The sequence below is a fragment of the Bos taurus genome, chromosome 21 (genome assembly GCF_002263795.3).
Source record: "Bos taurus isolate L1 Dominette 01449 registration number 42190680 breed Hereford chromosome 21, ARS-UCD2.0, whole genome shotgun sequence".
Classification (NCBI taxonomy): Eukaryota; Metazoa; Chordata; class Mammalia; order Artiodactyla; family Bovidae; genus Bos; species Bos taurus.
In genome coordinates, this window is record NC_037348.1 from 64,643,247 (window position 1) to 64,669,176 (window position 25,930).

Genomic DNA, 25,930 nt, shown 5'->3' on the forward strand with positions numbered 1-25,930 from the left:
GCTGGTTTATGTACTCTTCTGAAGGGGGAATGACTTCCTCAGCCAGGAGACTAGGGCAATAGAAATGGCTTTGGGCCCCAGCTCAGCCTGCAGCTAGCCAGCTGGGGAACCCAGTGCCTTTCTCTTATCAGTTAGAAAGGAATAATGATCATCTCCATGGGCAGGCTTGTTATGAGGAATAAAGGTGATGGGTACCTGAAAGGCGGCATCACAGAGCCTCTGGGAAGATGAGATTTTTCTCTGAAGTCCGCCCAGCCCTGCTGGAGCCAGAGGAAGGAAAAGGATGCTTCCCAGACCAAATGGGGAGTGTGAGCTGGCTGGAGCAGGGCTGTATGGATGGGCATGTGGCTTTTCTACCCCAAGGGTCACCCGAGATGACCCCGAAACTGAAGCAGAGTCTTGCTCTCAGTTCCTCACTTCTGGGCTTGAGAAGATGGCCTGCCACCATTCCCTTCCTTACACACACACATACACACACACACACACGCACACAAACATACACAGTCTCAAGTGTATAGATGAGGATACCCAGGAGTCTCAGGGCAGCCTCCTCCATCCTCAGTCCAAATCACAAAACCTTCCTCAGCCCAGAGAGTAAAAATAGCGCATATGATGTTGATTATAGTAATTAAAGTGTTCCCAATTTGTGACTTGTGCTTTCATATGTGACAGCGTAAGAATCATCGCAGTTTTCTCATGTTTGGGATGTATTTAGAGATGAAGTTGAGAAAATAGAAATTAAGGATTTGTGGATAATTGGACAAGACTTAAAACATTATTTTGTTGCTATGAGTTTTGCCCACTTACATATCAAAGCCTGGAGCGTGGTGTGTGGGCCCTGGGGAGTAATCCGAAGCTTGGTGCAGAGCAGGCTGGAGAGTGTGAGAGGAGCTCACTGGAGCAGAACCTGGAAGTCCACAATAGGGGATTAACTGTGGGGCAGCTACTGGGGTGGTGGGAGCGTTTTATCATCATGAAAGAGGACACTTGGGTGGTGTCTTTAATGATGACAGAAATGCTTGGGTGCTGATGCTCTGTGAGAATGTGGGGTACACAGTTGGATCAAATGGGCAGACCAGCCAGTCCTGCCTTAAAAAGCAGCCCAAAGGGAGTACACCCAAATGCTGGGGGAAAACCTTGCAGTGAGTAAGTGCATCAAAAACTCACAGAAGAAGGGACTTCCCTGGTGGTCCTGCGGTTAAGACTCTGCTCCCAGTGCAGTTCAATCCTTGGTCAAGGAATTAGATCCCACATGCCACAACCAGGAGTTCCCATGCCCAAACTAAAGATCCCACATGCCTCAACTAAGACCCGGCACAGCCAAAGAAATAAATTAATACTGTAAAAAAGCCACAGATGAAGAGGGTGTGTTCCCCTCTGCACATCTTTAAGCATGTCGCAGATTCCATCGTGTGTCACTTTTGTCCTGCGATGAATGAGACCCAGAAGCTGCTCACCCCAGTGGCTGCGTGGAGGTCCGGGCTGCAGCTGCGCCCTATTCGGTATGGCTCTGGAGGCAACGTGCTGAGGTCTCACTCCCAGGCCCCAGAAGCCGATGTGGCCGGGCACCCTGAAGGGACCTCACTTCCTGTCCAGAGCTGCCTGGGAGACTGGCAAGTTGTTCGCCGCTCAGAGCCTGGGTTCAGGATGGTGTGCGTGGAGTGTGGGGTGACCCCTGACCTGCTGCGATGGCCCTGGGCGCGTGCGAGAGAGGAGGCAAGAACCCCACCTCCTGTTTCCTGCTAACATCTGCCGCGTTCTCTCCTGTCTCCCTGCCCTCCCTGGTACTCTTAAATGGTGCACTTGACTTTGATTGCAGTTATTCATTCATTCACTCACCAAACACTTAATGAGCGCCTACTGCATACCTGTTGCTGTGCTAGGTGCTGCAGATCAGATCAGAACAGTCGCTCAGTCATGTCTGACTCTTCTCGACCCCATGAATCACAGCATGCCAGACGTCCCTGTCCATCACCAACTCCTGGAGTTCACTGACACTCATGTCCATCGAATCAGTGATGCCATCCAGCCATCTCATCCTCTGTCATCCCCTTCTCCTCCTGCCCCCAATCCCTCCCAGCATCAGAGTCTTTTCCAATGAGTCAACTCTTCGCATGAGGTGGCCAAAGTACTGGAGTTTCAGCTTTAGCATCATTCCTTCCAAAGAAATCCTAGGGCTGATCTCCTTCAGAATGGACTGGTTGGATCTCCTTGCAGTCCAAGGGACTCTCAAAAGTGTTCTCCAATGCCACAGTTCAAAAGCATCAATTCTTCGGCGCTCAGCCTTCTTCACAGTCCAACTCTCACATCCATACATGACCACAGGAAAAACCATAGCCTTGACTAGACGAACCTTTGTTGGCAAAGTGATGTCCCTGCTTTTGAATATGCTATCTAGGTTGGTCATAACTTTCCTTCCAAGGAGTAAGTGTCTTTTAATTTCATGGCTGCAGTCACCATCTGTAGTGATTTTGGAGCCCAGAAAAATAAAGTCTGACACTGTTTCCACTGTTTCCCCATCTATTTCCCATGAAGTGGTGGGACCGGATGCCATGATCTTCATTTTCTGAATGTTGAGTTTTAAGCCAACTTTTTCACTTTCCACTTTCACTTTCATCAAGAGGCTTTTTAGTTCCTCTTCACTTTCTGCCGTAAAGGTGGTGTCATCTGCATATCTGAGGTTATTGATATTTCTCCTGGCAATCTTGATTCCAGTTTGTGTTTCTTCCAGTCCAGCGTTTCTCATGATGTACTCTGCATATAAGTTAAATAAACAGGGTGACAATATACAGCCTTGACGAACTCCTTTTCATATTTTGGAACCAGAATGTTGTTCTATGTCCAATTCTAACTGTTGCTTCCTGATCTGCATACAAATTTCTCAAGAGGCAGATCAGGTGGTCTGGTATTCCCATCTCTTTCAGAATTTTCCACAGTTTATTGTGATCCACACAGTCAAAGGCTTTGGCAGAGTCAATAAAGCAGAAATAGATGTTTTTCTGGAACTCTCTTGCTTTTTCCATGATCCAGTGGATGTTGGCAATTTGATCTCTGGTTCCTCTGCCTTTTCTAAAACCAGCTTGAACATCAGGAAGTTCACGGTTCACATATTGCTGAAGCCTGGCTTGGAGAATTTTGAGCATTACTTTACTAGCGTGTGAGATGAGTGCAATTGTGCGGTAGTTTGAGCATTCTTTGGCATTGCCTTTCTTTGGGATTGGAATGAAAACTGACCTTTTCGAGTCCTGTGGCCACTGCTGAGTTTTCCAAATTTGCTGGCATATTGAGTGCAGCACTTTCACAGCATCATCTTTCAGGATTTGGAATAGCTCAACTGGAATTCCATCACCTCCACTAGCTTTGTTCGTAGTGATGCTTTCTAAGGCCCACTTGACTTCACATTTCCAGGATGTCTGGCTCTAGGTGAGTGATCACACCATCGTGATTATCTGGGTCGTGAAGATCTTTTTTGTACAGTTCTTCTGTGTATTCTTGCCATCTCTTCTTAATATCTTCTGCTTCTGTTAGATCCATACCATTTCTGTCCTTTATCAAGCCCATCTTTGCATGAAATGTTCCCTTGGTATCTCTAATTTTCTTGAAGAGATCTCTAGTCTTTCCCATTCTGTTGTTTTCCACTATTTCTTTGCATTGATCGCTGAAGAAGGCTTTCTTATCTCTTCTTGCTATTCTTTGGAACTCTGCATTCAGATGCTTATATCTTTCCTTTTCTCCTTTGCTTTTTGCTTCTCTTCTTTTCACAGCTATTTGTAAGGCCTCCCCAGACAGCCATTTTGCTTTTTTGCATTTCTTTTCCATGGGGATGGTCTTGATCCCTGTCTCCTGTACAATGTCACGAACCTCATTCCATAGTTCATCAGGCACTCTATCTATCAGACCTAGGCCCTTAAATCTATTTCTCTCTTCCACTGTATAATCATAAGGGATTTGATTTAGGTCATACCTGAATGGTCTACTGGTTTTCCCTACTTTCTTCAATTTAAGTCTTAATTTGGCAATAAGGAGTTCATGGTCTGAGCCACAGTCAGTTCCTGGTCTTGTTTTTGCTGACTGTATAGAGCTTCTCCATCTTTGGCTGCAAAGAGTATAATCAATCTGATTTCAGTGTTGACCATCTGGTGATGTCCATGTATAGAGTCTTCTCTTGTGTTGTTGGAAGAGGGTGTTTGCTATGACCAGTGCATTTTCTTGGCAAAACTCTATTAGTCTTTGTCCTGCTTCATTCCATATTCCAAGGCCAAATTTGCCTGTTACTCCAGGTGTTTCTTGACTTCCTACTTTTGCGTTCCAGTCCCCTATAATGAAAAGGACATCTTTTTTGGGTGTTAGTTCTAAAAGGTCTTGTAGGTCTTCATAGAACCGTTCAGCTTCAGCTTCTTCAGCGTTACTGGTTGGGGCATAGACTTGGATTACTGTGATACTGAATGGTTTGCCTTGGAAACGAACAGAGATCATTCTGTCGTTCTTGAGATTGCATCCAAGTACTGCATTTCGGACTCTTTTTTTGACCATGATGGCCACTCCATTTCTTCTGAGGGATTCCTGCCGGCAGTAGTAGATATAATGGTCATCTGAGTTAAATTCACCCATTCCAGTCCATTTCAGTTCGCTGATTCCTAGAATATCAACATTCACTCTTGCCATCTCTTGTTTGACCACTTCCAATTTGCCTTGATTCATGGACCTGACATTCCAGGTTCCTATGCAATATTGCTCTTTACAGCATCAGACCTTGCTTCTATCACCAGTCACATCCACAGCTGGGTATTGTTTTTGCTTTGGCTCCATCCCTTCATTCTTTCTGGAGTTATTTCTCCACTGATCTCCAGTAGCATATTGGGCACCTACTGACCTGGGGAGTTTCTCTTTCAGTATCCTATCATTTTGCCTTTTCATACTGTGCTGCAAGTAAGCTATAAACAGGCGTTATTTTTCTATATCCTTTTCACCCTGTAGCACAGTTCTGCAAAGAAAGAGAGGGACCATCTAATATTACAGCAGAGAACCCCAAGGCCTGGGGAGGCCAGAAAGTGCGGTGACGAGCTTGGGTTTCTGTAGCCAGGCTACTTAGGCTGGATCTCAGCTCTCCGGTTTATGAGGGGTGAGGCAACCAGGGATGCTCTGTGGCCTCTCTGAGCTCAGCTGCCTCGACTGTGAAATAAATGGCGATCACAACAGCACCCACTTACCTAGAAGACTGGGGCTTCCCTGGTGGCTCAGTGGGTAAAGAACCCGCCTGCCAATGCAGGAGATATAGGTTCAATCCCTGGGTTGGGAAGATCCCCTGGAGAAGGAAATGGCAACCCACTCCAGTATTCTTGCCTGGAGAATCCAATGGACAGAGGAGCCTGGTGGGCTACAGTCCAGAGAGTTGGATGAGCTGGACATGATTTGTTGACTAAACAATGACACAATCTAAAAGATTTGCTGTGAGGATGAAACAAAGCAACCGATGGTATGTAAGTCAAATGCTTAGGATGGAGCCGGGCACATGGTAAGGTGTCTGATAATGTCGAATTGAATGATTGGGGTTACCCAGCCGGTGCATGGCTGCTGAGGACGTGAACTTGGAGTCTCTGGCCCCAGAGCCAACGCTTGCCTTGCACCTGGGGCGGCCCTGGGCTCCAGGCCCCCTACCCCCAGCCCCAGCCCCGCCCCAGTCGGTGCTTTCTCCCGCAGATCGGCGCTGCTCGGCAAGGTGCTGCGCATCGACGTGGACCGCAACGAGCGCGGCCCGCTCTACCGCATCCCGCCCGACAACCCATTCGTGGGCGACCCCGCCGCGCGGCCGGAGGTCTACGCCTTCGGGGTGCGCAACATGTGGCGCTGCTCCTTCGACCGCGGCGACCCGGCGACGGGCGCGGGCCGCGGGCGCCTCTTCTGCGGCGACGTGGGCCAGAACAAGTTCGAGGAGGTGGATCTGGTAGAGCGCGGCCGCAACTATGGCTGGCGCGCCCGCGAGGGCTACCAGTGCTATGACCGCAAGCTGTGCGCCAACGCCTCCCTCGGTGACCGCCCCCGCCACCCCGCCCTGAGCCCCCGGGGACCCCTCTCCCCAGATCTGCCACCCCTCACTCCACGGCTGTGCGCCCACGCCTCCCTCGGTGGCCCCCTAACCTCACCTACCACCCGCGCCACCGGGGACCCCCGATCCTGGTACAACCCGCCCCACCCCCATCGGGATGCGCGCCAGTGCCTCCGTCTGTAGCCAGCCAGCGCCCACCCTCCGGAATGGCTCCCCTGCCGCCCGCCCCAAATCACTTCCTGCCTGGCAAATCCTTGCCCTCTCCGTACCTTATAAACTTTAAGCATTACCCTTTCTCGTTGACTCTCTGGGGCCCCCTCTCGGGCCCTCCTAGGGACCTCCCACCCCTTGGCCCCGCAGGACTCAGGACCACCCGCGGAGCCTCCGGGGACCCCCGCAGGCTCACCCAGCGTCTCCCCACTCTGCAGATGACGTGCTGCCGATTTTCGCCTACCCGCACAAACTGGGCAAGTCGGTGACTGGGGGCTACGTGTACCGGGGCTGCGAGTACCCCAACCTGAACGGCCTCTACGTTTTTGGAGACTTCATGAGCGGGTAAGTGACCCGACAGCAGTTCTGAGGGTCAGGGACCGCAGAGGTGAAAGGTCGGGGAACCCGAACAGCACCTTTGACCGCTCTGTCTCCTAGAAGCCAGGACATGTCATTGTGCCACCTGGCCAGAGAGGTCACCTTGCTGGAGGGAGGGGACCTGGGGATCCAGCTGAGGTCAGCCCACTGGGCCCCATGAAGCCTTGCTGCCTCCACCCACTGAGCCCCCAGAGAGGGGTGGGTGTGTTGGGGAGAAAGGGGGGTGGGATAAATCACATCCCAAACAGGTTTCAGAGAGGGTTCAAGACCATACTTCCCAAGTCTGACGTGGGTCAGACTCTTTCCCCTGGGGAGCTTACAGAGCCTCATGACCACCTGTTTCTCCCATTGTACAGAGGGGGAAACTGAGGCCCAGAGAGACCCAGGGAAGCCACACACCTGGCGTGATGTTTTAAAATATAGCTGAGATGACCCGTGTCCAAAGCCTGGTATGCTTATTAGCTGTGTGACCTTGAGCCAGCTGCTTCACCTCTCTGAGCTTTAATTTCCTCATTTGCAAAATGATAATAGTACCTGCTTACTTAAGCTTATTTGGGTCCTGTTCATATACATTTGGGGAAGTTCCCCGGTAGCTCAGACAGTAAAGCGTCTGCCTACAATGTGGGAGACCTGGGTTCGATCCCTAGGTCAGGAAGATCCTCTGGAGAAGGAAATGGCAACCCACTCCAGTATTCTTGCCTGGAAAATCCCATGGATGAAGGAGCCTGGTGGGCTGAAGTTCATGGGGTCTCAAAGAGTCGGACATGACTGAGCGATTTCACTTTCACTTTTCACTTTCATACATATTACAGCACTTAGAATCTAGAACATGCCCAATTTCTGGTTGACTGGTTGTTGTTTTGTTTTATTAATAAAATGGAAGGATCTGTTGGTGATCTCAGGACCTTCCCAGCCTCCTGTGAAATGAATTTTCTTTTTTTTGGTTGCACCATGCAGCTTGAGGGCTTCCCTGGTGGCTCAGAGGATAAAGTGTCTGCCTGCAATGCAGGAGACCTGGGTTCAGTCCCTGGGTTGGGAAGATCCCCTGGAGAAGGAAATGGCAACCCACTCCAGTACTCTTTCCTGGAGAATCCCATGGACAGAGGAGCCTGGCGGGCTACAGTCCATGAGGTCTGAGGACACGACTGAGCAAGACACTCCCCTCTCACTCCCATGCAGCTTGAAGAATCTTATTTCCCCAACCAGGGATCAAAACCAGGTCTCCTGTAGTGGAAGTGTGGAACCCTAACCACTGGATCACCAGTTCTTAATTATTCGCACCCTAGCCTCTCCACGTAAGGGCAGTTGAACAGGGTCTCTGTTCAGAGAGGAAGTAAAGAAGCCTGAGGCTGGCAGAATTCTTACCTCTTGCAGGCTGCTGAACTAGGGTGGGTTTGTGGCTATTTGTCTATAGCTGGAGCTGACAGAGAACCTTGATCTGGGCCTCTGGTTGCTGTGTCCTTCTCCCAGCTTGGAGAGTCTCCCTCTGGACTCAGTTATCCCATCTGGAAAATGGGTCTAGATGAAACCTCTCTTTTTACCCTGATTCTCCTTTTACTCTTCTGCTACCCTCCTACCCCCACCCCAGGAATGTCCAAGTCACCTGAACATAGAAATTCAGTGAATTTTGCTGGCACTTCCCAAGCTCCTCTGCTGGGTCAGGCTTTATGCCAGGGCTAGAGCAACAAAGTTGAAGAACACCTCACACCCAAGTCAGGTGTGAGTCTCACTTGGTCCACTCGAGTCTGGCCTCAGAGAGCCCATGCTGTCTGGGGAAGCCCAGCACAGGAGCAGTCAGGAGGGCTTCTAGGAGGTGGGGCAACCAAGCAGGGCCTGAAAGTATCCGTAGGCGACTAACAAATGTAGAAAGGGGTAGGGACAAAATCAGCATATTCTGAAGATGCCAAATTCTCCACTTTGGGAATCCCCTGGTAGTCCAGTGGTGAAGACTTTGCCTTCCACTGCAGGGGCCATGGATTCATCGCTGGTGGGGAGCTGAGATCTCATGTGCCTTGCGGCCCCGAAACACCAAAACATAAACAACAGAAGCAATATCACAACAAATCCAATGACTACTTTAAAAGTGGTCCGCATCAAAAACAAAAAAAAAACAGATTCTCCATTTCATGCTCCCAAGTGGAGGCAGCTCCCAAATCTATGCAGCCTCGGAGGCTTCTGAACTGGAAGTTGGCTCCTGACTGCCTCCTGCTGGTCAGTGGTTGGAACTGAACCAAGGAGGCTGAAACCAAGTTGGTCTTGTTCACCCATGTGCTTCTCCTGGGCTTCCCTGATGGCTCAGGTGGTAAAGAATCTGCCTGCAGTGTGGGAGACCTGGGTTGGATCCCTGGATTGGGAAGATCCCACGGAGGAGGGCATGACAACCCACTCCAGTGTTCTTGCCTGGAGAATCCCATGGACAGAGGAGCCTGGCGGGCCACAGTCCGTGGGATCAGAGTTGGACACGGCTGAGTGACTGAGCACCATGCTTCTCCTGCTATGTACTGGGTTGGCCAAACAGTTTGCTCGGGCTTTTCCGTACATCTAACAGAAACACCCAGACTAACTTTTCGGCTGACCCAACAGCTGGTGCTCAGTAAAGACTGCATGCAGGGCAGGCTTCCCGGACGTGCGGTCTGTGCACTTGCACAGACGTGCTCAGAAGGGCCCACGCTCAGTTTAACGATCTCCCATCACTGTCTTGAAACTTTTAGTACATTTTGAACAAGGGTCCTTGCACGCTCATTTTGCACTGGACCCTGCATATTATGTGCAGTCCTGGTTGCATGGCTAACAGATGAGTGGATGGGTGGGTTGGTGGGTGGGCTTCCCCCAGGCACCCTGCCAGGCAGGACCCCTCAGCCCATCCTCCTTTGCAGGCGTCTGATGTCCCTCCGGGAGAACCCAGAGACAGGCCAGTGGCGGTACAGCGAGATCTGCATGGGCCGTGGCCAGACCTGCGCGTTCCCAGGCCTCATCAACAACTACTACCCACACATCATCTCCTTCGGCGAGGACGAGGCTGGTGAGCGCTGCTGAGGCCCCTCCATCCGGGCTGCCCCTGCCTGGCACTGACTCCCCACCCCTGGGTCCTTCTGGCCTGGGATTCCCCGGATGGCATCTCAGGACTGAGTCACCTCCAGGCTGGAGGGTGACATGTTCAGAGGTCTTGAGCCTTGCCTGGGTGTCAGTTCTCACCTGTCTGAGCTTCCATTTCCTCATCTGGAAAATGGGAGCAGTGGTTCCCCACTCCCACCATGGGCAGAGTTACTGGGAGGGATCACATGACCCCACAGGTAAGAGTCCAGGGAGGTTATGGGGCCAGGAACGGGTGTGATGGTGGAAAGGCAGGCAAGTGGCGGGAGAGTGCCTCCCTGGGGACCCCCAGCACCCTGGATTCCTGATGGCAAATGCACTGGGGCCTATGAATGAAGCTGCATTGTCCTCGGAGAGTGGTGGGCACTGCTTTCTTGCCTGTTAGTGGGTCCCCTGTTCAGGCGCTTGTGTTTTCAATGCCAGGAGCAGAGGGGGAGGGGAGAGGAAGAAGGACCCTGGGGGCTGGATCCCGCCTTTGTCCTTGGCCCCGGATTGTCCCTGGACAAAAGCCGAGGGGCCCCCAGTGGGGCCCGGTGGATGCTTGGCCAGGTTACTAGGCAACACCCTCCCGAGGGCCTTTCGAGAGGTGTCCCCCCACAGGGCCCAGTGCCCAGAGCCCCCAGGCCTGAGTCTGGGAAACCTTTGTTGAACCGACACTCGTCAGAATCTAAGTTTTCACAGGGCAGCCCCAGCCCCCACTGCCACCCCCCCAAGCCCACTGGGCCCTTGAAAGCCTTTTCTTTTGGTCAGTAGGGGGTTAACATGTTTTGGAAGGGGGGGTGCCCTTTCCTGGTGCACCCCACACAGAGCTCAGACCCAGAGGCAGGCCCAGGGGGCCCTTCTGAGTGACACCGAGGGCCAGGAGGAGGCCCCTCAAAGACAGACAGGCCGAGGGACAGCCTGCTGGTGAGGCAGGCAGGCGGCCTCTGAAGGTACAGAGACCCGGGGAGCTGAGGCCTGCAAACTGCCCCAGCTCCCTGCAGCCTCCGCCTCTCGGCTTGATCTTCTGACGCTTGTAAATTGCACAACAAGGACCTCTGCTGGCCCAGTGTCCTCCAGGGACAGTCCACACTGCAGAGACCAGGAGGACGGCGTGGGCCCTGGGCAGAGCTTAGCAGTGCCGTCAGGGATCCCTGGCTGCGCATGGGGTTGGGGGGTCATGGCTTCCTACAGATTAAGGCTGGATGGGGCCTTAGGCTGCGCCCGTCCAGTGCTGTCACTGTACGGATGGGGGAATGAGGCTGGCTCTCCTGCCTGGTCTTGGGATGAGGGGGTGGGGCACTGGACACAGCCTGGCCCCCCGAGGCCTCCCAGAGCAGGGTGTCAAGCTGGAGCTCTGTCAGGCAAAGGCAGTCGATGGAGAAGTGCATCGAGGTCAAGGGGGCGGCACGTGCGGGGACCCCAAGTTCCTTCAGGGCCTGGAGTGTAGGTTCAAGGAGGGCTGCCCAGCCAGGGAGGAGCCAGGCCGCTCCCAAGTCCTCTCTCCAGAAAGGGGCCCAGAGACCGGAAGTGATGGCTCAAGTTCACGGCTGTGCCTGTGGACTCTCCAGCAGGGACCGGCTTGCTGGGACCCTGCTCCCTCCTACAGGGTGCATGCACCTTGTGGGCCTATTCCACCCCACCACCCCCACCAAGGTAGGGCTGGGGCTCCTGGAGCGAGGAGTCAGAGGGCATTGACAGCCCAGCACCCCACCACCCCCACCAAGGTAGGGCTGGGGCTCCTGGAGCGAGGAGTCAGAGGGCATTGACAGCCCAGCATCCTGCTCTCCCCAGCCCCCAGTTCCCCTGACAGCTGGCTCTACCCTAGTTACACAGGTCACCTCTCAAGAGTCTTCCCCTTCAAGAATTCTCCAGGTTTCCTGGGTCTTGATTATCAGACACCACCATCATGTAGCCCTCCATGACTGCACCAGTCACCAGGGTCATGCTTTCCTCCAAGCTCCCATCTCACTGCCTGTCCCAGCCTCTCTTTGGGGAATCCACCCCTGCCCCCATCCTTGGGAGAGCTCTTCGCTGCCTCCTATGGGATGGGAGGTATTAGCACAGCTGAACCATCACACTGAGCCACGTGTGGCTGTGTCTAGGCCTCCCAGCTACCACGTCTCCTACATCAGCGTGGGCTTGGAGGCAGCAGGTGTTTCTGAGTTCAGGGCCTGCTTAACCATTCACCGGCTGTGTGACTTTGGGCAAGTCACTTGACCTCTCTGAGCCTCTATTGTCTCATCTGTACATAGAGAATAATGAAACCTACTTCCTGGACATTTGTACCTGTGGCAGCAAGGGCCAGGGGGCGGGATATGGGTGAGGAGAGAGCAGAGAACTCAATTCCCCTGAGAGCATCCATGGTCCAGGTGCTCGTGATTCCACTTCTACAAACTGAAGCTGAGGGGGGCTGTCCCAGAGCCGTGGGAGCTCACGGGGGGCCAAGTGCTGGGGCCGGGATTCACACTGGAGACTCCCCAGGCTTGTGCTCTTCTGCCCCTGCTACCAGCCTGGGAGGTGCCTGCTGCTCCGTGGAGAGAAGGGGCGCCCTGCCCCCAAGGGCCAGGCGGGACCTGGACCCTGGGTGCCCATGACAATAACAACAACGGCAGTAATAGTTCATACTGATGGAGCAGGTGCCCCACGCTCTTGTTATCCTCACAACAGCCCTACGAGGCAGGCCTGTGGAGGAATGCGGAAGCTGGTCACCAGTAAGCAGTCAGTGGGGAGCTGGGCTGTGGACCCCTACTGGTGCTCAGAGGTGTGTGTGCTGGGCATGAGACCAGGCAGGAACCAGGGGTAGGGTCCCTGGGGTCACCAGGAAGGAGGCACGAGCAGAGGTCAGAGCCAGGGTGGGTGCAGGCAGAGTGGCCAGCACCCCAGGAAGCTGTGCTGCAGAGACCCCAGGGTGCGTTTGGACGCCTTTCTCAGCCTCCTTTCCCTGTTCTGGGGACTGGAGAAGTACACTGACCCGGAGCATCTCCCCTCCTGGCTCACAGGTTGGGGTGCGTCCCAGAGCCTGAGGTGGGGGCGTGGGGCTGGCCCGGATGGTGTTCCAGGCAGCAGTCTCACCCTTTGCCTTGCGTCTTGTTCCAGGGGAGCTGTACTTCATGTCAACGGGCATGCCAAGTGCCACTGTGGCACATGGGGTGGTCTACAAGATGATCGACCCTTCCAGGTGAGTACCCGCCTCCCGCCCACCCCGCCCCAGAGGGCCTGAGCCCCTTCTGTCTGCCAGGAGCACTCCCCTCCGTTACCGCACTTCCCCTCTCTACCTCGTCCTAAGGTGGGTATGATTAACACCCCCATTTTTCTGAAGAGAAAACTGAGGCCCAGAGAGGGGAAGTGACTAGCTAAGCTCATACTGCTGGTAAGGGCAGATCTAAGATTCAGAACCTATCTGCCAGCCTCGAAGTCCTGCTGTATTCATAGGTGGCGCTATTGGTTAAAAAAAAAAAAAAGGAAAAACCACCTGCCAACGCAGGAGACGCCAGAGATGCAGGTTCGATCCCTGGGTCAGGAAGATCCCCTGGAGGAGCACATGGAAACCCACTCCAGTATTCTTGCCTGAAAAATCCCATGGACAGAGGAGCCTGGCGGGTACAGTCCCTGGGGCTGCAAACAATCAGACACAACTGAAGCAATTTAGCACGCACGCTTCCATCCTTAGAAAGATGATACCAGTGGGGGCTGATAACCATGGGCCCCACCATCACATTTTAAAAAACTCTTAAAAAATTTTTAAAACAGTTTTTGTTTTACAAATAAGTTGCCATGATAGCACAGTTTGCCACATAGCCACCATTCAGTATTCCCGATTATTATGGTACATTTGTCATGATTAAGGGCTTCCCCTGTGGCTCAGATGGAAAAGAATCTTCCTGCAATGCAGGAGAACCAGGTTCGATTCCCTGGTCAGGAAGATCTCCTAGAGAAGGGAATGGCAACCCACTCCAGTATTCTTGCCTGGAGAATTCCATGGACAGGGCACCCTGGTGGGTTACAATCGATGGGGTCCGAAGACTCAGACACATCTGAGCAACTAATACTATCACAGTTAATGAACCGATACTGGTACTTTACTATTCACTAAATGCCACACTTTTTAAAAAGTCAGGTACCTCCATACTTAAAAAAAAAAAAAGGATTCCTCTGGTTTTTCCCTCCTTTGCTTTGGGATTCCATCCAGAATTCCACGTGGTATTTAGTTACTGTGTCTCGTTAGCTTTCTCTGGTCTGTGACCCTCTCTCAGACATTCCTCGTTTACCACACTGTTTTGCTGAAAGCACAGAGCTCTTCATTATTGACATAACTATCAAGAAAAACATAAGTGCTTGCTTCTTTCCCTCCTCTGAGGTCCTGGCCGCGTTTGGATTGCTGGCGTTGTGGAGGAACACATGCAGACTTTGCATTTTTCTTCGTAGGTCTGTCCTTATTTTGCATAAACATTTCCACTTTGCAACATCACCCTCAGAAGGCTCGTTTTTGATGGCTGCATAATTTTCTGTTGAGTCACTGTGCCGTGACTGCCTTATCCATCCCTTGGACATTTAGGTTATTTCCAATTTGGAGGGGAAAAATGCTTCTCTAAGGAAATATCACCTAGTTCATTCCAGATACTGCCTGAAACCCACCAACTCCTTTAGTCTGTGCAGCATCCCTCTGGGCTCATGCATGCAAGATCAGTCTTTTCAGTCATGTCCGAGTCTTTGTGACCCCAAGGACTGTAGCCTGTCAGGCTCCTCTGTCCATGGGATTTTTCAGGCAAGAATACTGGAGCGGGTTGCCATTACCTCCTCCACGGGGTCTTCCTGACCCAGGGACCAAATCTGCGTCTCTTGCATCTCCTGCATTGGCAGGAGGTTTCTTTACCACTAGCGCCACCTGGGAAGGGTAGCTATTCCCTCCTCCAGGGGATCTTCCCAACCTAGGGATCGACTCCACATCCCTTGCAGCTCTCTGGACTCACGACCCTCTTACAACAGAGGGACCTGAGGCTTAGGGATCTCTGCTCAAGGTCTCATGGGTCAGAGGAGCAGGCAAGACGCTAGACTCCCCTTTCCCGCACCCTCTCTGACCCTTCTCATCCCTTGCACTTTTCTCTTTTGGAATCCACATTCAGTTTTTGCACCCACAACATATGGCAGAGGGACCGCATTCCAGAACATTTGGAAAATGAAGAAATGGGAAGCGGAGAGGGTAGGGTGGGGGTCCTCTGCCCAAACATAGCCACTGTGGGATTTTACTGGGTGCATCTCCTACCCTTTGGCAAAACAAAAAAATTTTTACGTAATTTCCTTAAGGAACAAAACCCAGCTGGGTCGGTCTGACGCGTGTGGCTATTATCTGGAGCTCAGAGTAGCCGGAAAAACCACCCTTTCTGCAGCTTGGAGAAGGATGTGAACCGGGCTGTGTTTCAGCCTCGGTGGGAGGAGGGGAACAGCCCACGTCCCCCCTCGCTTTCTCCCTTCTGCGGGGGCTGTTTGAAAGCCACCCGGGGTCACGTGGCTGCTTCAGCCCTTGGGCTTTCCCCTCGTGCTCCTGGAACCCATTGAAGTCTTGGACCCACGTGGGCTGGTCCCAGAATAGGGTCGGTCCCATTCAAAGACTCACAGATCAACGGCCAGAAGCTCATTAAAATGGGATTCCATTCCTTCCTTGTGCCCCTCCAAGATGTCCAAGGAGACCCAATTCAGAGCCCTGGCAACCCTTCTCAGGCTCTTTTTTCTCCCGGCGCTCTCCAACCTGGCACTCCAAGGCCCCCCCAGTTCCCTCAGCTCTGCTGCCAGCCCCGAGGCTCTCTCTCTCTCTCCCCGCTTTATTCTTCAGATCGACTTAACCTTTCCCTTTGATTCTGTATCACCAGAAATCTCAGAACCAGAGGGGCAGGGAGAGACCCTCCTCAAAGACCGTGGGGGACAGGGGCCAGGGAAAGATGCAGGGATGGGCCTGCAGTGGCAGGTATAGGAGTTAGACCCGGCTGCTGGGGAGGGGGAGTGGGACACTTGATCTCATCCCAAGCACGCTTCATGCCCTGAGTTAGCAGTGGCCGCCGGGGCCCTCGTGCACTTCAGGCAGAGGCCTGAGTGGTTGTTCGGCAGGCTGTTCAGGGATGTTCCTGTCCTGGGGTCAGGCTCTTGGGGTCTGGGAGGCGTGTGCAGCAGGAGTGTGCTGTTGGGTCCAACTCTCGTAGCCCGCCAGGCTCCTCCGTCCAGAGCTTCTCCAGTCAAGAACACTGGAGTGGGTTGCCATTTCCTTCTCCAGGGGATCTTCCCAACCCAGGGATCGAACCTCTGTCTCTGGAGTCTCCTGCAGTGGCAGGCAGATTCTTTACCACTGAGCCACCTGGGTGAAAGTGAAAGTGAAAGTCACTCAGTCCTGTCTGACTCTTTGCGACCCCATGGACTATACAGCCCATGGAATTCTCTAGGCCAGAATACTGGAGTGGGTAGCCTCTCCCTTCTCCAGGGGATCTTCCCAACCCAGGGATCGAACCCAGGTCTCCTGCACTGCAGGCGGATTCTTTGCCACTGAGCCACCTGGGTGCTGCTCCATGAATGGCCACCCTTGTTACTGTCTACACCGGCCCACGCCTGAACGCACACCAGCCCTTCCCCTTCACCCATGGCTGCAGGGGGTGGGTGATCCCAGAGGGACACACTCAGGGTGAGCTCCCAAGGGGGTGGGGTGACTCATGATGTCCTGTGTGTCGGCAGACGGGCACCACCGGGCAAGTGTCAGATCCAGCCCTCCCGGGTGAAGGTCAGGAGCCGCCTCATCCACTTCGTGCCCAAAGAAAGTAAGTGCCTGCCAGCGGTAGACACAGAGGGGGTTTCCACAGCCCACACTTCCCCACCCCCCCCCAAGATGTGCATGCTCCTGGCTGGGTCTGGATGCCCTTCCTCGGCTCCCTCACTGTGCCCAGCACTGTGCCCGGTGCACAGCAGATACTCGGAGGGCATGGAACTCCTGAAACTCCCTCCCCCTGGTGTGTGTCAGTCCCAGGCCACGGTAGGCGGCTCCAAGGGGCTGCAGGCGTCAGAACCCATGTGACGAAGGGAGAGATAGTGGGTCCCAGGCAAGGTTCACTCAGAGTTCTAGGGAGGGGCAGAGAAAGGAGGCAGATCTATATGTGAGCGAGCGTGGAAAGAGTTATTCTCAGCACAAGGGCACCTAGGGGATGGGACATTTGGACCAGCTCTGCTATAAGCTGGTTCTGTTTTTGACAAGCTTCGTGGGGAGGGAAGGGGTGCCAATCCTCCGGAGGGGCCAGGCAAGGCCACAGTGACCGCCTGTGGGATCTGGGGCCCTCTGAAGAGGGTATGCCCCGCCCGAGGAGGGGCTGTTCCTCTGGGCTCAAGCTAGGTGGGAACAGAGACAGACCCTGTGTTGTCAGATCTTCCAGTTCTTGAGATAAGCAGGATATGCATGCTTGCATCCATCCAGCACATGTATGTGCTTCAATCTGGGGCTTTAACGCTGAGCAAGCAGATATGGTCCCTGCCTTCTTGGGTTGTTATTGTACAATCTCCTGATTTGGAAAATTTTGGCAACTAGTTCACAGTTTTAAAAACCACCCTGTGGGCCAAAGGAAATACTTTAGTGGGCTGAGTGTGCCCAGCAGGTCTCCAGCTGGCAGACTGGAGTTGGGGGTGGGGGGGCAGGAAGAGGGGGACTAGGCAGCAGGGCGGTGGGGGTACCTGGCCCTGAAGAAGGGGTGCCCCACCGCCCGGAGAAGGATTTGGGGGAAGGGGTGAGTTGGGTGTTCGGGGGTGGGAGGTAATTCTAGCTGCAGTTGATTTCAAACCTTGGCCCTTTCCCACTCACTCTTGCAATAGCTTCTGCTCTTCTGTAAGGTCCCGGCTCTGTGCTGGATGCCAAGGCTACAGAAGTCAGACCAGGCCCTGTCCCAGCTGGGGCAGACAGAGAAGTCATTTAGTGTCCCAGGCCCCATGGGAGAAGTTGTGCGGGGCGCCTCCGGGACCCAGAGCCGGGAGGAGCTGGAGCAGGTAGGGGCGCGCAGGGAAGGGCCTGGAGCTGATGAGGCTTGAGCCTGGGTGAAGAGGAAGGTGCGCTCCAGAGGTGGGGGAAGGGCGGCCTGGGCAGTGAAGGCAGCAGCAGGGCTTTGCAGAATGACCCGAGAAGCGCCTAGCCCAGCTCCAGGTTGGCATCTGTGGGGTCAGGGTGACCCCAGAAGCACTGTTGGGGACCTCATTCTCAGGGTCTGAGCAGAGGGCAGAGCCAGGACATCTTTCCCTGGGCTGCCTTCCGGGGTGGAGGACTAGGGTGGGCTGGGGCGGCCGGGGTCCCTCTGACCGCAGGCTCTTCCTCTGTGCAGAGTTCATCCGGAGGACGGAGAGCACCCCACGGCCCACCAAGGCTCCCCGCCGCAGCCGCCCCACAGCCGCTCCGCCGGCGCCCACCCCACGGCCCCCACGGCCCACCTCGCGGCCCGGGCGCCGTCGGGGTAGCGGGCGGCGGCGGGGACGGCTCGGCACAGCCGACCCCGAGCCCTCGAACGGCGCAGTGCGTCTGGTGCGGCCGGCGGGCCTCAGCCCGGGCCGCGGGCGCGTGGAGGTGTTCGCGGGGGGACGCTGGGGCACCGTGTGCGACGACGCCTGGGACACCAAGGCGGCGGCCGTCGTGTGCCGCCAGCTGGGCTTTCTGTACGCTGCGCGGGCGGCCAAGCGCGCGGAATTCGGCGAGGGGCGCACGCTGCCCATCCTGCTGGACGACGTGCGCTGCACGGGAAGCGAGCGCAACCTGCTGGAGTGCGCGCACGCCGGCCTGGGCTCGCACAACTGCGGCCACCAGGAGGATGCCGGCGTCGTGTGCAGCCGCGAGGACCCCGATCTGTAGGCGAGCACCGTCCGGCCGGAGCCGGGGAGGCCCCTCCACCCAGGGTGCGCGCCTGGTGCGTGCGCCGGGGTCCGAGGGTGGAGCGGAACGTGGGGCGGGTGCCTGGGGCGACCCATCTGCAACGCTGTCCCCTGGATGCGTGGGAGGCGTGTGCTGTGCGCACGTGTTCTGTGTTTCTGCCCCTGCGTCTACCCGGAAGCGGCAGAGTGTGTGGTGGGGGTGGGGGTGGTCCCTGTGGGCACAGGTGTGGTCCCTGTGGGCGCCGTGGTTCTGGGTAGAGGTGTTCTTACCTCCAAGCATCTCAAGCAGCGGGCCAGGAGCACAGCCTGAGCACCGAGGGCAGCTGCCTTTCAAGGGTGGACCTGACCACTGGCTGCATTAACAGAGGTCTGCCGTGGATGGAGGGAGGGGCCGGGGAGTGGAAGGCTCGCCAATCAGCTGGACCATGGCCTGAGAAATGCTACCCAAAGGATGTGGACTGGTGGCCTGGCAGTCAGAGTTGTGGAGGAGAACCTGGAGGCGTCTAGTGGGGACAAGGGAGGTCATCAGATGGGTGGGTCCAGGGCGACCCGTGGGCGGTGAGAGTCAGGCTGCCCTGGGGAGGGCAGGCAGGGGGCACTAGGTGACTTCAGGGAGAAACCTCCCGGGCCCAGCCAGTCCAGGCATCACGGTTGCTGGTGAGGCTTCAGGTCTCTCCACTTTCAAGCCTGTGCCAGGGCCACCTGTCTCATCTCCATCCCCCCACCCCAGCCCCTCAGTGAAATCCCAGGGAACCTTCTGCTTCCTCCGGCCCTACTCCAGGGGCTGGCCAGGCTATGGACCCAGCGAGACTACTGATGCTCTGTCACCCAGGGCTGTGCCAACAGCGTGACTGTTTACAAACCCTCCTTCCCGCCTCTTTTCTCTGACTGGAAGCTGGGGGTGGGGTGGGAGAAGGGGCCCCCGGCCTGCAGTTGCCCTCCTGCTCACAGCTGGAAGTTCCTTTGCCCACGGATGGCCCCAGCCTGGGCTCATGCTAGGCCTGTCCAGGGGTATCAGTGTGGCTGGGTTCAGCCTCTGATGGGGGCCAGGGAGGAGAAGCAGAAGGGTGGTCACTGGGCAGTGACGACGGATATGGCCCATGTCCGGGAGGGGGTTGCTGAGAGGGCTCCAGATGGGGCATCCCAACCCAACCTGGGTGTTGTCCTGAGAGTGCAGCTGGCACTGGGTGGCGTGCTTGGCAGAAAAAATGGTGCAGGCAGAAGCCTGTCAGGGTCTCCCAGCTGCTCGATGAAGCTCATTGTGGCGTATGAGGCTGCAGAGAAAAGCTTTAAGGGTTCTGGCCCGGAGAATCCCATGGCCAGAGGAGCCTGGCAAGCGACACAGCCCATGGGGTCGCAACAGTCGGACACAACTTAGCGACTGAACCACAACCACCACCACCCTCTCCAACTCCCCTACCTCTGCCCTAAGTGGGGATGGCGAGGCCCCCAAACCCCTGTGGCTCGTCTAACCCTGTTGAGCCCCACCTGGAAACCACAATTAACCCCCCACGGGGTGTGGCTTCTTCATAAGAACATGCAGCACGCCTGAACCCATTCAATCCTCAAAACAGCCCTCGTCCTCCCCATTTACAGATGGGGAAACTGAGGGTCACAGAACTTCAATATCTTAGTTGAGATATCACCCTGCCAGGGAGAGGGAGGCCAGATTTGAACATGAGCTGATTAGCCCTAATACCTGCCAGCACCTGAACCACTGAAGCCCCTGGCTATACCCACAGAAAGTCTCAGCTTGGCCCAGGGTCCCCCTGCCCCCTACTGCGGGCTGCCAGGCTCTCCAGGAAGTAACTGATGGAGACCCCTGTGGGTCTCCACGGGCAAGCAGGTGGCCCATGGGGACCATCCAAGCCGAACTCCTCACTGGGCAGCTGGGGGAGTGACCCTGGGAGGCTGAGTGTCCGAGGCCTTTGTTCAGATGGGGCTGACCTAAGACTGGAGTCCAGGGGAGGCAGGGTGGCCCCCAGGACCCTCAGAGAAGGCAGCTCCATGGCCCTGCCCGGCGAGAGGCCAGACCTGTTGGTCCCTCTGGCCTGAAGCCAGGGGATGGGTTGCAGCAGCCTCTGCCTCCTCATCCAGGGGTTCCTCCATGCTCTTCCCTGACCCTCCCCACCCCACAGAGCTCCCCTCTAAGTTCACAGCCTGGAGGACATGAGCCTATAAGGCGGGGCCTGGGAGGTGGGCACCTCTCACTGACCTCAGCACCCACAGCCTGTGCCACCATCTGTGGCCCTGGCACTTCCCGCACGTGGTGAGCTGGAGTGGCCCAGCCCCCTGCTAGGCCCTGAGTGACGCTCCTGTTTGTGAGGGTAAGCGGGAGAGGTCCCAGGCCCCATCGCTCCTCTGGGCAGTGCTGGCCTTGGCCGTCAGTCCTCCAGGCAGAGTGCTCCTCCTCCCCAACCTGAAGACCCATCACCCGCTCAGGCTCTGAATGAGGCTGAGGCTGCAGCCTGACTCCTGAGAAGGAGGCTCACAGACTCGTTGCTCTTTCGTTAGTAGTAACAAGGGCAGGTAGCTGACATTGGCTGAACACTTACTGTGCCAGGTGCTGTCCTAAAGGTTTTACATATTAGTCACTCTTCAGTCCTTTTATTAACCCTAGGAGGAAGGTGCTGTGGTCACCTTCCCACCCATTTTACAGATGTGGAAGCTGAGGCCCCGGGGCCTGAGTTACTTGCCCAATGTCACATAGCCAATGTTAGAAACCAGGCTTTGGGCCTGGTCATGTGTAGTTGGGGACACGGCCCCAGGGAGGGGCAGAGTTGGGCATGGACTCCCCGTCCAGTGCTCCTCTTATTCTGCCGCCAGCCTCAGCAAGTGGAGGGAGCAATCACAAGTGACCCTGTCCCCCAGGGACTTGGCTCCTGACCTCTGAGTCTTCCAAGGTCTCTGGGGATGGAGGTGGGTCTGGGCCAATGCTCCCCCTACTCTCTAGAGGCCTCTTCCCTCATCCCCTCTAAGCTGGGCTCTAGTCAGCAGCTAGAGTGATCTCTCAGAACCTTCCCAGAGAGGGCCTGCCTCCGCCCAGCGTCACACAGCTCAGTCTGGAGCCCTCGGAGTCACCGCTGCAGGGATGTCCCAGGTGTGGCCCAGAGCCGAAGACTGCATCCTGGGTGTCAGCCTAAGGTAACAGTACTCCAGGTCCCCGGTTGGCCTCATTCATTCCCTGTTTACCTGCATCCCTCCAGCAAGCCCCTCCGGGCAGGGCCCTGGTGACCACCTTTCTCCTCTGATGAGGAAGTGCCCATTGCCCCCAGGTGCTGGACAGCTAGAGTCAGTGGCTGAAGGCCACCGAGATACGGGGCCATTTCCAGCTCTGTAAGGCATTTCTGTGTTTCCACTTTGCAAATGCTCGGCTTGGAGACAATGCCCGAGATACTAGATACTCTCTAGTCACAGCCTTGACTGTGTGACCTTAGGAAGTCATTGTTGGAAGAAAAAAAATGAGACAATCTTTACAGACATGCCCAGGCTGTTCCATGTTGCTTTCTCGATGGAAAACTCAGTAGTAGGTTGGTGGTGTTCACACCTACTAGTCAGCTGCACAAGACAGGGTGGGGAGGGGTATGCCACGTGGAGAGACCAGCGTGAGAATGATCCAGCGGCATATCCTTAACATGGGGGGAAGATGAGCCCCTTCAGCTCACATGGAGAACCCACATCTTCCTGTGGGAGCATCCGTCCGCTCATGCCCTGCTGAGGACTAGCCTCAGGTGTGCAGGATCATTTAATCCTCACATTTACTCCATGTGGTACCCCTGACACTTGGAAGAAAAAAATGTTGCCTACCATTCCAGGTAAACAAGGAATGTTGCCCGCCATCAAGCCTTCAGCCACTGCAGCCACCCCTACGGTGTGCCATGAGGGATTTTCAAGCTGGAGAAAAACTGGACACTGGCCTTATATAGTTAAGATGCGTTTGTTGCTGTTCAGTCGCTAAGTTGTGTTTGACTCTTTGCAGTCCCATGGGCTGCAGCCTGCCAGGATCCCCGTTCCTCACTATCTCCTAGAGTTTGCCCAAGTTCATGGGCAAGGTTGCTCAGGATGCCTATCTGAGGAATAACTTCAGTGAGCCCAGACTCTTGCGTGTCCAGCACTAAAATCATTAACTTGAGGTGTCTGTTTTTTATGGTTAGCAGTCATCTTTTGATGTTCGACTACATGTTTTTTATTTTTGCAAAAACTCATATGTATTAATATATGGTGGTAGTGGTTGTTTTTGCCAAGTCATGTCCGACTCCGTGGACTGTAGCCTGCCAGGCTCCTCTGTCCATGGATTTCGCAGGCAAGAATACTGGAGTGGGTAGCCATTTCCTTCTCCAGAGGATCGTCTCAACCCAGGGACTGAGCTCACCTCTATATTTACGGGGTTTCCCAGGTGGCGCTAGTGTTAAAGAACCTTCCTGCCAACATAGGAGACATTATATATCTATCTATAGTAGTAGTGCTTAGTCACTCAGTCATGTTTGACTCTGTGACCCCATGGACTGTAGTCCACCAGGCTCCTCTGTTCATGGAGATTCTCCAGGCAGGAATACTGGAGTGGGTTGCCATGCCCTCCTCCAGGGCATCTTCCCAACCCAGGGATCGAACCTGGGTCTCCCACATTGCAGGTGGATTCTTTACCGGCTGAGCCACCAGGGAATATATCTTTCTCCTCCCTTACTTCTTTGGAACAGTTCCTCAGGGCTATCTGAGAGGTAATCTCAGGCTTTAGTCCTCAGTAATGTCCCCAAATCAAACGTAACTCCCAGCTTTTAGGTTGTACATTTCTCTCACGGTCAGCCATCCCTAACCAGGTGATCTCCAGGGTGGCTGTGTAACTGGGTCCCAGTTCAGAGAGGAAGTGGACTTTGAGCCAAGGAGCCTGCTTTCTTGTTCCCTGGGCTACCGCTGGACCTGTGCCCTGCCAGACCACTCAAGTGGAAGCAGCCACTTCAGAGCCATTTCTTCTGCCTGCACCTCCCTCAGTGATTCCTGCTGGGAAACCACTTCCGGTATGGAAGCCACATGGCCAGTGTCCACCACAGTGGGTAGCATTTGTCCAGACCTTTCCAGAGAAGGGCGGGTGGTTGGCCACGTGCTTCCAGGCGGTGCCCTCTGCTGGGGACTCCCAGGCAAAGGGCCTCCCACCTGAGCCTCAGTGTTTGGTCCCAACACTCTCTCCTGCTCCCAGGAGAGCTGGGAGGATCAGAGGAGATGGTGAAAGGACAGAGCCAGAGGTCACTGGTGTTGACCTATGCACCCACTTCTCTTCCTTCCTTAGTTGGACAGGCTCGCACTCACAAATGTACCCTGAGGCTGTTCCATGGCCGCCGTGCACTGTGGCCAGAGCAGGTTAAGATCTGACCCTGGCTTCCCAGTTGGCGCTAGTGGTAAAGAATCTGCCTGCCACTGCAGGAGATGAAAGAGACATGGGTTCAATCCCTGCGTTTCAAAGATCCCTTGGAGAAGGAAATGGCAACCTGCTCCAATATTCTTGTCTGGAAAATTCCATGGACAGGGAAGTCTGGTGGACTGTAGTCCAGGGGGTCGAAAAGAGTCACACACAACCGAGCACACACACTGCCCTCAAGGAACAATTGTCTGGCGTCCTACCTTCAAATGGCCCCGACCCCTGGAAGTTTCGCAATCTAGAAGGATTTGTCTGCTCTCCCTGCCTGCCTCTCCCCTGTTCCACAGGGCCGGCCAGTGCGTGCCTGTGGCTGCTTCTCGCTACCACATGCAGCATCTCCCAGCCCTAGGGAGAGGCTGGTGCAGTCTGAGCTGGGATGGACGTCCAGCTTGCAGTGGGGGTGGGGGGTCTCCTCTGTGCTTGACCCAGCTCTTAAACCTTGGCTCTCTCTGGCACCCTGTATCCCACACACCGTGAACACTCATGCCCGTGATGGGGCCTGTCCCCAGCTGTACCTGGGAAGGAGCTATACAGGCTTTCTCTATTTTTCCCAAATCTCTCAGGATTCTGGCCCACAAGTGGGGCCGGGGAGTGTCCTTTTCTCAGAAACCCAGCAACATGTAAACTCTTTGGACGCCTCCGCCCTGGACTGGAGGATCTCTATCTGGATGAGAACGGGGGTGGGGGTGGGGGGTGGGGAGGCACACCTGGCCCTTTCCATCTACTCCTTTTATCCTGGGTCACTCCTGAGTATAAAAATTGGGAGCTAAAAAGCCCCAGACGGAAGAGCTGGGCTCTTCTTGGATCATACCTGGACGGGTAAGAAGAAACAGGTTATAAAAGGGAAGGAGGTCTTGGTTATTAGTTCAAAGATACCCTTTGGCCACCCTGGGCACACTTCCCGTTTTCCGCTTGCCTGGGACTTTTCGCACGCAGATTTTCAACCACTCCAACTCTAGCTCCTTCGGACCTGGATCAACGCCTGGGACATTGCACCCGCAGTCCCCCACTGGGGCTTCCCCTTGGTCTGGGTGGCAGCCTTGGGTCCAGCCGTGTGCTCTTCGCTCGCAGACACAGGCCTCCCTTTGTGCCCAGGGTCCTTTTCACCTGCCCCGTGAAGGGGACACCCGTTTTGGAGGTTGGGGCTTCCAGAGAGAAGTCTGGGAACAGTCGGTGTAATACAGAAATTTGGAGGCTGGGATGGGGTTTCCAGGAAGGTTTAGGGAGAAAAGAAGGGGCCTGGGACTGCGCGCGTGAAAAGGCCATTATTCGCCAAGGAGGGTGGACAAGACAGCAGGATTTAGCGCCGCCGCCAGGGCAGTAAGAGAGGAGGAATTAAGGTTGCCAGGGACAACGCGTTCTGGGCGGAGCTGCTGTTGGGGTGGAGCTTGAGGGGTATGGGCGGAGCCTGGGAGGCGGGGAGAGGGCGGGGCTGAAGGGGTCTGAGCCAGAAGCCTAGTTTTGATTGGTGGAGATCACGTGCTCTGGGCGTGGTCTAGGAACTGGGCGGGGCACTATTGCTGTTGGGGCGGAGCTTAAGCGTGGGCGGGGCAAATCTGGGGCCGGCCCCGAGAGATGGAGCCGGAGGCGGAGACGTGGTTGGCGGGGACCAAACGCCCTGGGAGGGGTCGGAACTGGCGGGGGTGGAGCCGAGCGGGTGGGGGCGGTGCTGGGTCGCGCCGGGCCTGGGGCCGAGGCGGCGCGCGGCTCTGACAGCTGAGTCGGCTCGCGGCCTCCCGCCCCCCTCCATGCCCGGCCCCGACCCCGACCCCGGCCAGGCCGGCCCGGGAGCCATGAGCCCCGGGCTGCTGATGCTGCTTGGCAGCGCCGTCCTGGTCGTCTTCGGCCTCTGCTGCACCTTCGTGCACCGCGCTCGCAGCCGCTACGAGCACATCCCCGGGCCGCCGCGGCCCAGGTGAGCGGGGGGG

The 25,930-nt window shown here is 55.4% G+C and overlaps 2 protein-coding genes across 3 annotated transcripts in view; both read left to right on the forward strand.

The window, feature by feature from the left end:
* The window catches only part of HHIPL1 (HHIP like 1), a 30,529-nt gene extending 11,073 nt beyond the window's left edge, over window positions 1-19,456 (forward strand). Inside the window, exons 4-9 of the mRNA XM_002696835.4 lie at window positions 5,701-6,029; window positions 6,475-6,601; window positions 9,511-9,656; window positions 12,806-12,887; window positions 16,427-16,509; window positions 18,049-19,456. Coding sequence (XP_002696881.1) covers window positions 5,701-6,029; window positions 6,475-6,601; window positions 9,511-9,656; window positions 12,806-12,887; window positions 16,427-16,509; window positions 18,049-18,569 — 1,288 coding nt within the window. The 3' untranslated portion in view covers window positions 18,570-19,456. The remainder of the gene's footprint in view (window positions 1-5,700; window positions 6,030-6,474; window positions 6,602-9,510; window positions 9,657-12,805; window positions 12,888-16,426; window positions 16,510-18,048) is intronic.
* A 5,968-nt stretch (window positions 19,457-25,424) lies between these two features.
* Window positions 25,425-25,930, forward strand: part of CYP46A1 (cytochrome P450 family 46 subfamily A member 1) — a 28,811-nt gene continuing 28,305 nt past the window's right edge. The window contains exon 1 of one of the 2 annotated variants that reach the window (XM_059878980.1): window positions 25,425-25,917. In XM_059878980.1, coding sequence (XP_059734963.1) covers window positions 25,751-25,917 — 167 coding nt within the window. In that variant the 5' untranslated portion in view covers window positions 25,425-25,750. The remainder of the gene's footprint in view (window positions 25,918-25,930) is intronic. The other variant, NM_001076810.1, reaches the window with a different exon arrangement.